Genomic DNA, 13,509 nt, shown 5'->3' on the forward strand with positions numbered 1-13,509 from the left:
GTGTCTTACTGGAGGCTCTACAGGAGCCTTTTGCTGAAGTTCTGCCTGACATGAGAAATAGTTCACAGAGAAGTGTGCGGCTTGTTGCCATATTACGTTATTTAAGATTGTTTCCCATTGGCCGTTTGCACTCCCAAAGTGATGGGGAAGCACTGTGGTGAACATGAAGCCACCACCGTCCTCGCGGTGTTCAGGCTGGGAATGATTTTACCATGCATGGCATGCATGCGCCAAATCCCACCAAGAAGTGCACAAACTTGTGGCAAACTCTCAATGGCATTTGTAATGGAGAAAGAAATCCGTTCTGAATTCATGCAGTTCAACATTGGTGCGCATCCACAGGCATTAAAACACAAGTCGGAGAATTTGCTACACACATGATCGCACACGTCCCACACACTTCTAGTGGTTACTTGCGATAATATGTGTATCAGTAAGAAGTTCTCAATCCAAAGAAGAGTAAATATTTTCTTCTTCTGCATATTCTGTTCTAATGATGGTTCTACCCAATCAGTGCTGTCCTGAAGCTCACTTGTCTGACTGTTCATGAGGAGGTAGGGTTAACTTGCGTTACCTTGCTTCTTTTCCACTGACCAATGAACACTGGTGTACTTGCTGACCCACTAGTCACTCTTATTGTTTCTCGTAGAAGAGTAATATTATTCTGACACTCTCAGTAACTCATAGCTAGCTCACAAACTCTCGTCAGCTTGCTAACAGTGCCCGGTTCGTGACCGCTGTAGTTAGCTAGCTAACATTAACCAGATATATGCAGTGAAGGGGAACTTGCATGCTAATCCATGCTATCGGTCAGCATTCCCGTTCGGAGATTACTGACACTGCTCACCGTGCTCCTTTATGAATTCTTCGCATAAATCATTAACCCTTATAACTTTTGACCACAGCAAAGTACAGCTCATCACGCACCTTATTTCAGTACAGTTGTGTAAAGAATTCTATGAGGGTGTTTTAAGAATGCATAGTTATAGCAGACCCAGAAAAGGCTGCATATACAACCGAGCACGTTGTATGAGGGTAACAGGGAATGACCTCGCAGAAGGTTCGATACTCAGGCAGAACGCGACAAAAAGACTGAGACCCTGTGGACCCTCTGTCATGTCTAAGCATCTGCATCAATGAGGCACTGTCCTTATTGTACTTGCTGAAAACGCCAGCCACGATCCGCTGGGATTCTAAGATGGTTTAAGCTGCGTTTTAGACACTTCTAGCTGGTCTGCGGCTGGTTAAGCTGGTAGAGTAAGCTGGTGGTCAAACTATGTTGGCCGGTTAGCTGGTGAACATCTGGTTGACCAGCTAAAAATGTCAAAACCACAGCTTAAACCATCTTGACCAGTTTACGCTGTTTTAAGCTGGAATTTTCAGCCAGGGTGAGAAGAGCTGGGTTTGAAGCCCAGGACCTAAAACATAGCACCCAGACCTGGGTCAAATACATATTTAAAGTATTTTAATTTCTTCCAATTACTTATTTAGAAATTATTTGAAATTCAGCATTTACAAATACTGAGTGTTTAAATTACAAAAAGCATTTGAAAATACATTTAAGGAGCCATTTATGTATTTGCAATTACTTTTGTCTTTAAAAAATATTTCAACTACAGAATTTTCAAATACAATGTGTTTGATTTAATAGCATTATTTGAAAATACTTTCACAACGTAAGGCCAGTGGTACAAGATGTGCAATTGCACCAAGCTGCTGAAAGACTTGAAAAGCACTGGATATGCAGGAACCCATCAGTTCTGAATGTTGAGCATTTTGTCTAATTGGACAGTATTTTGATGTGACTGGTGAGGGCCCCAGTCCGATTGTACCAATTTCCATTGTTCATTGGTAGTGAATATACACAGCTAAATTCTATTTCATCAGTGTCTAACCTTACTAAATGTAAAAGATGGAACTGTACATATGGCTGTTAAACGGTCTGACAACAGAAAAAAAGGGAAATACAGTAAAAGGTCACTAACTTTAAAAAGATTGCATGGGTACAAATAAACTGTCAAGTAGCTTATCAAGAAGTCTGAGTTTGCCATCCCCCCCATGCAAAGACATGCACGAGCATTTAGGCTACTGTCTGTTAGGGGCAGCGCATGGGTTGTTTAAAATTGCCAGCTTAGGCTACCCTTGCCCATAATATAAATTCAATAATAATACTGTAGTTCCCCTGGAGTGCCCTCAGTATTATAACTCCCTGACATCACATCGATGGCCACTCTGGGATACCCCCTTCAGTATGAAGCCTATGAATTGTTGCTGGCTCCATCATTTCTGTTGTCTATCACAGAAATATTTCTAAATATGTTAAAATTGTAATTGTATTTTAATGTATTTTTAAGAGGTGCTACATACTATTTGAAAAAGTATTTGGTTTGGAAAGTATTTATTTAAAGGAATGCATTTTTTTAATACTATTTGGGAAAGTATTTGGTTTTCCATGAAAATAATTTAAATAAATCAAATACAGAGTAATTCATGTGTAAATGTATTTGAAAATACTTCAAATATGTATTTGACTACATTTTCAAATACAAATATGTATTTGACTACATTTTCAAATACAAATATGTATTTGACTACATTTTCAAATACAAATACGTATTTGTATTTGACCCATGTCTGATAGCAGCCGCTGGTAAAAAAGCAGTAAAACCAGGCTCTCTTACTTCAGCTGAGGGGGGGCTCCAGTCGCGGGGGGGTCCTGGCTCGGCCTCTGCAGGGGTTGTGGTTTGGGCTGTACAGGGGGCCTGCCCCCCCCGCTGCCCGCCCCTCCTACCGGCCCCCCCTGGCCCTGCACGGAGGGGCGTGGCTGCTGGGTGGTGGGTCTCGGCTGCTGATTGGCTGGCGGGCCCCCCTGCGCCGGCTGCCTGGCGGCCTGCCCTTGTCGCTGCTGGGGGGGTCTTTGCTGCGATTGGCCGGATGCGGGCTTGTGGGCGGGGCTTGTGGAAGGGGGGCGTTGCTGCTGCTGCTGGGGCGGGGACTGCTGCTGTGGGCGCTGGCTCTGGGGGGACCCGCCCGGGCCTCGCTGGGGCCCACCCTGCCCTCCGCCCTGCCCTGCGCCCTGCCCCCCGCCCTGCGCTGTGGGGGGTCTGCTCTGCGGTGGGGGGCCCTGCCCGGGCGGGCGCTGCTGGGGGGTAGCCCCCGGGCTGACCTGCCTCTGCTGAGGGGGCTGCTGGGATCTGGGGCTGGGCAGGTTGGCCTGCGACTGAGGGGGGGGCTGGCCCTGGGGGAGGGGCTGGCCCTGGGGGGGCAGGCGCTGCTGGGCTGGGGGAGTCTGGCGTGGGGCCTGGGGACTGGCCATGGGCTGCTGGGGGCCACCTGGAACAAGTGAGCAGTGATTTTATTAACCCTTTAAGGCAGTGTTTCCTAAACTATGGGTCGGGACCCAAAATGGGACCCAAGAGTGTAAGAGGTGGGTCCCAGAATGAGTCTGTAGTTCACTAGGCTAAGCTAGTATATGTATTTGACAAGTCTCTTAAAGGTACTAAATTTCTGATTTGGCTCCTGATATTAAAATGTTTAAGTACCAGTGCTTTAAGGTGTAAGATCACAAAAATGTGATTAGAATGTTCTTACACTGTTGAACATTCGAATGCTCATGTCACAATTACAGCTGGTAACTGAAAGCAAAGGAGTTCTAGAACACTGACTTTCAAAACACTGAACTTTTGAAAAACATTCCAAAAAAAACCTGCTCTTCAAAGAGTAAATCATCTGTTTAACCATCCAGGTTCACTTATAAATTACAGTATTGTTCAGCTCCCTGTGCTAAATCATATTTATTAATTCCCATAGGTCTTGCACCTTGCACACTATCTACAATGCCAGTCCTGGAGGGCCGCTGTGTCAGTGGAAGTGGCACTCAAGGACACTGTTTTCCTAGGATGTGCCTCTGGGTTGACTTGGTGCAGTCCCTTACCTTGTGGAGGGGGGCGCTGTTGAGCAGGAGGCACTGGGTTGGAGGCCTGGGGCTGAATCGGCTGGGGAGGTACAGCAGGCTGCATTGGTGATAAACACTGCATTACCGACATGAGGTCACACGGTGGAGACAAACTGGGGGCCATTATTTTAAGCTCTTTGACTCCATCTCCCAGCACCATGTTGGAATACGACTAAAGCAGAGACCATGTTTCACAAAACAGAAGCTTAACGTTTCCTTAGCAACCAAACTAGGCCGAGCAGAACTGTTTAATCTGGGCCAGCTTGTGGTTTTGTGTGAATATTACACGGCACTTAGCCAGTTAGCTGTTGGTAAATCCAGTGAGACTTACAGGTCACCTGTGCTAATGTGGTGGGGGGGGGAGGGGTGTGTGGAGGAGAGAACTCACCTGTGCTGATGTATTGTAGTTGGGGGAGGGTACACAGGGGAGAACTCACCTTTGCTGATGTGTTATGGGGGGGTACACAGGGGTGAACTCACCTGTGCTGATGTGTTGTATTGGGGTGGGGGAGGGGTATGCAGGGGAGAACTCACCTGTGCTGATGTGTTATGGGGGCGTACACAGGGGTGAACTCACCTGTGCTGATGTGTTGTATTGGGGTGGGGGAGGGGTATGCAGGGGAGAACTCACCTGTGCTGACGGATTGTAGTGAGGAGGGGGGAGGTGCGGGGGTGAACTCACCTGTGCTTGCAGTCCCGCTGTTGGGCGTTGGGGGGAGCGTACTGGGGTACGAGGGACAGTGTGGTTCATTTTAGACAGAACCACATCAGCAATGAGAGCTCTGTCTTCATCCTGCTGGTCCCCGATCAGTGGCATAGAGCAGCCAACCACCTACAAAAGAGAGAGAGAGAGCAAGACTGAGTCAGTCCAACTACCTACGGAAGAGAGAGAGAGAGCAAGACTGAGTCAGTCCAACTACCTACGGAAGAGAGAGAGAGAGCAAGACTGAGTCAGTCCAACTACCTACGAAAGAGAGAGAGAGCAAGACTGAGTCAGTCCAACTACCTACGGAAGAGAGAGAGAGTGTGTGTCCGGGGGAGGAGTGTGTGTGTGGGTGGAGTGTGAGTAGGGGTGGAGCCTGTGTGGGGGTGGAGTGTGTGTAGTGGTGGGGTGTGAGTGGGGGTGGAGCCTGTGTGGGGGTGGAGTGTGAGTGTCCATAACGCTTAATTTAAATGTAAAGGAGTCCTTTGTTTGGGATCCAGCATCTGGATCCAGCAGGGCCTCAGCCTGGGGCCGATTACTCACAGCATGGGAGGGGACTGCGTTGGGTTATACACACAGCGTTGGGTTATACTGCAGTGTCTTTATGGGCTGGAGATCACCCACTAATTCATTATTTAAGATTGTTTCCGAGGTCCTCGGGTTTTGTGTCAGTTCTTTAAATAATAAAGGGCAGAGGTCCCCACATTAACGTCTGTGGGCCCCACTTCCTTCTATACCTTGCTAATGAGTGTGTCACTCAAACTGTGCTTGGTGCAAAACACTTTCTTAAACCTAATTTGTCATCAAAGAATTGCCTATTTATGATTTGAAAAGTCAAGTGAATATTCACGGGAATGCATTGCATAGCTTGTGGCTCTTCGGGCCTCACCTCTATGATGTAATCCTTTCCGTCTTTCCCATGGAGAGCTTCTACGGCACACATATCCAGACCCCCGAAGACCTCAGAGCAACTGTCCACCCACATGCGATACCTGCAGGCAGACACACACACGTCCATCAGATCCCTCACTTACGGACAGGCAGATCTCTCATTTACAGACAGGCCGATCTCTCATTTACAGACAGGCAGATCCCTCATTTACAGACAGGCCGATCTCTCATTTACAGACAGGCAGATCTCTCATTTACAGACAGGCAGATCCCTCATTTACAGACAGGCCGGTCTCTCATTTACAGACAGGCCGTTCTCTCATTTACAGACAGGCAGATCCCTCATTTACAGACAGGCCGTTCTCTCATTTACAGACAGGCAGATCCCTCATTTACAGACAGGCAGATCCCTCATTTACAGACAGGCCGTTCTCTCATTTACAGACAGGCAGATCCCTCATTTACAGACAGGCCGATCTCTCATTTACAGACAGGCAGATCCCTCATTTACAGACAGGCAGATCCCTCATTTACAGACAGGCCAGTGGCGTAGCCAGAAATGAAATTGCAGCTGGGCCTGAATAAAAGTGGGTGGGCCACATTCCATTAATAGCTCAATAGCATTTACAGTAGGCCTACATTACAAGCGCGAAAGTGTACTGCTATGCGTTGGCCTGCTGTGTTACACTGCTATTGTTTATCTATTTAGTTTTGCCTACTTATGTGGATGTTTTTTCGCCAGGCTTATTTGCAGTAATACTGATTCGTCATTACTATTAGACTTAAAGATTGTGTTAAACAACTAACATTACAGGTAGGTACCGTAAACTAATCAATGTCCTCAAAACATATCGGCTCGAGAAAGTCTCATAAATCAGCTGCGGAAAATGAATGAAAATTTGAGTCAAAATATAAAAGTACACATTGCTATTTGATAGGCCAGCGTTTCCCAACCTTTTTCCTTTCACTTTCCAAATTTACAGAATCTCATGGCACACCACTCTCAAAAGCATAAAAAATAAACACCCTGCAGCCTCCCTCCACACACGCACACACGTAGGCCTAAATGTTCTTTGGGGGTTTTAATTAAGCTATAAGCATTTTAATGACATTTATTTTGGCTTTTGTGAATGGGATTTGTTCATTTAAGTTTTTTTAATTCATTTGAACATTAAAATTTTTTTTAAAGGATTTTTCACACAGCACACCTGACCTCGCCTGACGGCACACCAGAGTGCTGTGGCACACCGTTTGGGAAACGCTGTGATAGGCTATATAGACTACCGAAATTGTTACCAGAATTCCTTACCCGAAAGTTCGTTTTTTTGGATCAGATAAAAGAACGTTTAAAGCCACAAGAATCAATCAAAGCTCGTTGGCATTTTCATCCCTTTCACTTAGTCTTTCGGCTTCATTCCCTAGTACTGTATTTGTGGAATCCGTGCACTGAATTTGGATGAGCTTGATTGAATAGATGTTGAATAGATGAAAATGCTTTCACTAGGCTAAGTAGGGGGAGGGGTATCGTATCAGCAGGGAAATTACGCTCTCAAAGTAACGACGGTGACAAGTCCGTGTGTCTTTTTTTTTTTTGCTGTTATCGCTAAAAGGCAGATGCGAGTTGCACCCTAGGATGGGCCTGGGCAAGAAGTGGGTGGCCCACCCATAGCTGCGCCCCTGAGACAGGCAGATCTCTCATTTACAGACAGACAGATCTCTCACTTACAGACAGGCAGATCTCTCACTTACAGACAGACAGATCTCTCACTTACAGACAGGCAGATCTCTCACTTACAGACAGGCAGATCTCTCACTTACAGACAGGCAGATCTCTCATTTACAGACAGACAGATCTCTCACTTACAGACAGGCAGATCTCTCACTTACAGACAGGCAGATCTCTCATTTACAGACAGACAGATCTCTCACTTACAGACAGGCAGATCTCTCATTTACAGACAGGCAGATCTCTCACTTACAGACAGGCAGATCTCTCACTTACAGACAGGCAGATCTCTCACTTACAGACAGGCAGATCTCTCACTTACAGACAGTCAGATCTCTCATTTACAGACAGACAGATCTCTCATTTACAGACAGACAGATCTCATTTACAGACAGGCAGATTTCTTACTTACAGACTGCCACATGAGAGAGAGAGAGAGAGAGAGAGAGAGAGAGAGAGCGCGCACCCACACAAACACGAAATAAAATAAAATGACACCTTCACCCTTCCCCCTCATGGGTTCCGGGCAAAAGCAATAAACTAAAACAACAAGCTAAAATAACAAAGACAAAGGAAAATAAAATGGCGTGACCACTTTCCCGTGCGCTGCCCGTAGCTGACCTGCCTTCCCGGCCGGGTCCAGCTCCTCCAGCATCCCAGTTGAGGATTACTTCCTTTTTCTTTATCTTTTGCAAACACAATTCCACAAATAAAACTAACCTAAAATCAAAACAACGCTCTCGGTGTGAGCTCCCAGTCTCGGCCCCGAACTGTGGAGAGCAGCACACCTTCAAGCACTTAGGCTGATTAGCTTACACAGCCCAGGTGTGTGTGCTCTCTCCACCAGTCGGCGCAGCCGATACCAATCCGCTTCTCCGGTGGTCTGAATGCTACACAGACAGACAGATCTCTCATTTATAGACAGACAGATCTCTCATTTACAGACAGACAGATCTGTCATTTATAGACAGGCAGATCTCTCATTTACAGACAGACAGATCTCTCATTTACAGACAGGCAGATCTCTCATTTACAGACAGGCAGATCTCTCATTTTCAGACAGACAGATCTCTCATTTACAGACAGGCAGATCTCTCATTTACAGACAGGCAGATCTCTCATTTTCATTTACAGACAGGCATATCTCTTACAGACAGGCAGACCTCTCATTTACAGACAGATCTCTAATTCACAGACAAACAGATCTCTTATTTACAGACAGACAGGTCTTTCATTTATATTTAAACTCTCCAAATCTGCATTTTGATGTTGTTAAATTCTGCCACAAACATGGAGCTTATTCCTAGTAAATTCCTTATTCCTAAAAAAAAGCTACCCCTGCAATAAAAAAGGCAGCCTTGTACAAAATATAATGATGGATTGGATTTGTAGTACAGAACTTTCATGGTCTCAAAGTGTCACTTATCAGGGTGACACACGGCAACCATTTTGTGCTCATCACACACCAACTGAAGCGGAGAGAGAGGGCTCATTAAGGCAGTTCAGATGGGGAATAAGTATGTGTCGGGTGGAGAGAGCTGGGCTGGTCATCTGTCAAAGACACCGAGGGACCTCCTGAACCACGTCACTCACAACTGCAAACCGCTCTGATGCGCATCAGAGGCCTCAGTGCGATGAGGCTAAAAGGACGACATCATCCCCAAACCAGACACACTCCAGATCTCGGCTGTGCCGCGATATCCGGTCCAGGAATACCACCAATAGGAGAGGAGACACGGCTGACACCCACCGCGAATGAGTTTGGAATCTAATCTAATCTAATGTACTCTATTCTAGTCAAGTCTAGTGTAGTCTATATCTAATCATATATGAACTAATGGAATTAAATCATACACTACATTTACAAAGGTATGTGGACACCCCTTCAAATTAGGTGCATACAATCAAGCATATAGCCATGCAGCTGTGCATTACTCACTACAGAGTTTCAAACTACCTCTGGAAACAAATTCAGCACAAGAACTGTTGGTCAAGAGCTTCATAAACGGGTTTCAATTTGCTGGATCACCAGGCGTATTGCCAAGCGTCAGCTGGAGTGGTGTGAAGCAGCGTTTCCCAACCTTTTTCCTTCCGCGGCACACTTTCCAAATTTACAGAATCTCAAGGCACACCACTCTCAAAAGCATAAAAAAATAAACACCCTGCAGCCCCCCTCCACACACGCACGCACGTAGGCCTAAATGTTCTTTGGGGGTTTTAATTAAGCGATATGCATTTTAATGACATTTATTTTGGCTTTTGTGAATGGGATCTGTTCATTTAAGCTTTTTTAAATTAATTTGAACATTAAAAAGTTTTTTAAGGATTTTTCACACGGCACACCTGACCTCGCCTGACGGCACACCAGAGTGCTGTGGCACACCGGTTGGGAAACGCTGGTGTAAAGCACACTGCCACTGGACTCTGGAGCAGTGGAAATGCGTTCTCTGGAGTGGTGAATCACGCTTCACAATCTGGCGGTCTGGAAAATCTGGGTTTGGTGGAATGCATAGTGCCAACTGTACTGGCCCAAATAGCGCCAGCAGTGGAATAATGGTCTAGGGCTGTTTTTCATGGTTTGGGCTGGGCCCCGTAGTTCCAGTGAACAGAAACCTTATTGCTGCAGCACACAATTACATTCTAGAGAATTATGCCCTTCCAACATTGTGGCAACAGTTTAGGGAAGGCCCTTTTCTGTTTCAGCATGACAGTGGCCCCGTGCACAAATCAAGGTCAATAAAGAAATGATTTGCTGAGTTTGGTGGGGAAGAATTTGATTGGCCTGCACAGAGCCCTGACCTCAACCCCATCAAACACCTTCGGATGAATTGGAATGCCAACTGTGAGCCAGGTGTTAAACAAGTACATATGGGTGTGATGTTCGGGTGCACACATACTTTTGGAAATGTATTGTATCTAATCTAGCATAAATGAATCTAATCTATATTAATCCAGTCACATTCAATCTATTCATATCTTATCATACATATCTAATCTTTAATCTAATCTAAACATATCTAATATAAACCAGTCTCTAATCTAATCCACCTAATGTAGCAGGGCTGTAATTCCTAAATTCCAGATTTTTGATATGATATGGACGTAAATACCCTCAAAATAAAGCTGACAGTCTGCACTCTGACCTCATATCTATGGTTTCGTTTCAAATCCAACATGTGGAAGTACAGTGCCAAAACAACAAAAAGTTCAATCCATTTTGCACAAGAACGAGATATCATTGTGGGGGAGGTACTTGGGATCAATCGTACTTAGACCCTAAATACCCTTTATTCCAGCAGAGTGTGATGTGCTCACAGACCACGTCTCTATAACATGACAGGCAGTCATTTCCTGCAAGACTGTTAAACATGAAGTAGCTGCATCAGTGATCTAGTTATAACGGTCAGATTGCAAATAACGGTAAAACTAGTGACTATTAACTCCAGACCCCATCAGAATGATAATTATAAAAATAAGAAACATGAACTGATGAAATGCCATCTGCACCTGAGAGACAGCAGGCCTAAGGATTGTGGCACTAAGATAGCATGTCTTAGCCAGCTGAGTGTGGTGCAAAGATATCATGTCTTAGCCAGCTGAGTGTGGCGCTAAGATATCGTGTCTTAGCAACCTGAGTGTGGTGCTTAGATAGCATGTCTTAGCTAGCTGAATTTGGTGCTAAGATAGCATGCCGTGGCTAGCTGAGTGTGGTGCTAAGATAGCCTGCCTTAGCTAGCTGAGAGTGCTGCTTAAATAGCCTGTCTTAGCTAGCTGAGAGTGCTGCTAAGATATCATGCCATGGCTAGCTGAGTGTGGTGCAAAGATAGCAGGCCTTAGTTGTAGCATGTAGGACAGGTGTATCTGTGTCCTTACAATTTTACTAAATTAATTAAAGTGATCACAGTTTTCTTCTCAAAATGCCCTCTATTGATTGATTGATAGTGGCAGCAATCATTATGGTTACTTTCGCATCTGTTTTATAGATGTTCACTTTCAGAGCTGTTCTGTAGATGTGGCAAAAATGCTAAAATACTATCAACCACAACTGTATAAATAAAACGGATTATTAAACAATCCCTTCATTATATTCAGTCAGAAAACAGAGGAGAATAAATCAGGCTGAGACTGATAAAAACTGTAGTCGAGGTGTAAAAATAAAACTTGTGAAAGGGGCACGTGGGAAGCGACTGGCAGATGACTGGCGAGTAGCTCTTGGATTGGTTAATACTGGTAACCAAGCAACAATGCTGCACAGCTCTATCAGGGCTTGACGACGGCCCTGGCATGGGCGTCTCTGCTCTTTGCTGTAGCTAGGCAACACGGAGAGAATACCCTGCGTGACAGGTGTGCAGTCAGCACTTATGGTTATCACTGTTAGTCCACAGGGCCTTACTGTGCTTCCAGCTGATCAGTTCAGCCACAGAACGGCTTGGACCCTACTAAAATGCCACTTAAACACGGTGATGTCTTAGCACACCAGTAAGCTCAGACCTGTGGTGTGAGGGTGGGGCTGGGCTGTACTTCTATGGTACTTGGGCACATCTACATACACTGCCCTACAAAAGTATAGTAACAGGAGAGTGAAATTTGTTATTTTTGCCATATGCTTAAGGCATTTGGATTTGAGATCAAAAGATTAATGTTATGCAAAAGTACAAACTATCCGCTTTTATTTCATGGTATTTACATGCGTATATGTTTTACCATTTTACAGAAACAGCTGTTTTTGTGTTGAGCCCCCCCCCCCCCCCCCCATTTTCATTTGTGGAGAAGTCCTTTAACAGATGACTGACAGGTGCTGCTCAGGTATTTCCTTTTGAATTAATTGTTCACACATAAAAGAGCAGCGAGTGCCTGGCCATTAAAATACTGCGGTGGCATGTGTTGCACCAATCCAAAACAAACGGCTCAAACCCAGTTCTGCTTACCCAGCTGTACAGCTAAAAAACACAGCCAGGATAAAAACAGTAACCTCAGGGGCACTGCATTTTTTTCCATCTAAAATAGCAGTATTACACTGATAAACTTACACACTGTGTCCTACCTGTCAGACATGGCCACTTGTTCCAGCATAGCAGATCCAGTGTTGGTCTTCCAGTTTCCCGAAATCGATGTCCTCCTATGAAACAAAAACAGTGAGCAGATTTGATGGATTTGTACCGATTGATCATCAGTTTATCACTGGCAGAGAATTCCCTTTAATAATAATAATAATAATAATAATAATAATAATAAACTTTATTTGTATAGCACATTTTTTTAAAACAAAGTTTACAAAGTGCTTTACAGAAGATAGCATAAAAGATAGCAAAATTGCAAAACCAGAATCTGTTTAATAAAAATAATATTTTAAAAAAACTAATAAAAATATATATATATATATTTTTTAAGTTGTTTTGAATGTTTGGAAGAATAAAAACAGAGTGCAGTTCCTCTACCCACCTTGAGTAAACAACACAGGGAGAGAGACAACGCTCTCAAACACAAAGGCTCTGACGGCACTTCGTTCCACTTCTTTAATAAATCACAAAACATTTGGACAAAGCAGCTATGAGGGATCAGTCAGGCTCACACAATGTGCACCACTGGTCACACACAGTGGTACTGCGCGTTTGTGTTTGGTCAAAGGGTCAGCGTACAGGTACTGCTACCTGTGAGGTACTGTATGGGACGTTATTAAAACCATCATTTAACTCTCACACATTACTGAAAACCTCAGTCACACTAGTGAATCCTCACACACACTAGTGAACATCTCTCACACAGTACTGAAAACCTCAGTCACGCTAGAGTAAATCTCTGACACACAAGTGAAAACCTCAGTAACACTAGAGAAAATCTCTGACACATTACTGAAACCTCACACTAGAGAAAATCTCTGACACACCAGTTAAAAACCTCACTCATACTAGTGAATCCTCACACACACTAGTGAACAAGGCTCATCCTCTGACAGGACCTATCAGTCCAATGCTGTTCTTAACAGCAGCTTCTGCAGAATATGTGTTGAAAGGCATGATAACAGTGCATTTGCGTGAAATTTTGAAAGAGATCAATTTATTCCTCCGTACTCTTGTAAGCAGAAAAATAAACGCAGGCACGTCTTCATTTTTGAAATAGGTAGTTTAATGTAGTAAAGGAACCTGCGGGTTTGTTCCCCAAGTACGGATGAACAAAAACCAACAAGTGAGGGAGAAAGTCAATTCTTGTACCCTGGCCCTCAAAGGAAACAAA

General features: G+C 44.5%; 1 protein-coding gene across 2 annotated transcripts in view; it reads right to left on the reverse strand.

Annotated features, from left to right (window-relative positions):
• The window catches only part of syn1 (synapsin I), a 35,138-nt gene that overhangs the window by 4,806 nt on the left and 16,823 nt on the right, over positions 1–13,509 (reverse strand). For both annotated transcript variants that reach the window (XM_035383253.1, XM_035383254.1), the window contains exons 8-12: positions 12,320–12,394; positions 5,548–5,650; positions 4,638–4,787; positions 3,935–4,013; positions 2,682–3,333 (exon numbers count right to left, since the gene is read on the reverse strand). In XM_035383253.1, coding sequence (XP_035239144.1) covers positions 2,682–3,333; positions 3,935–4,013; positions 4,638–4,787; positions 5,548–5,650; positions 12,320–12,394 — 1,059 coding nt within the window. The remainder of the gene's footprint in view (positions 1–2,681; positions 3,334–3,934; positions 4,014–4,637; positions 4,788–5,547; positions 5,651–12,319; positions 12,395–13,509) is intronic.

The sequence above is a fragment of the Anguilla anguilla genome, chromosome 11 (genome assembly GCF_013347855.1).
Source record: "Anguilla anguilla isolate fAngAng1 chromosome 11, fAngAng1.pri, whole genome shotgun sequence".
Lineage (NCBI taxonomy): Eukaryota > Metazoa > Chordata > Actinopteri > Anguilliformes > Anguillidae > Anguilla > Anguilla anguilla.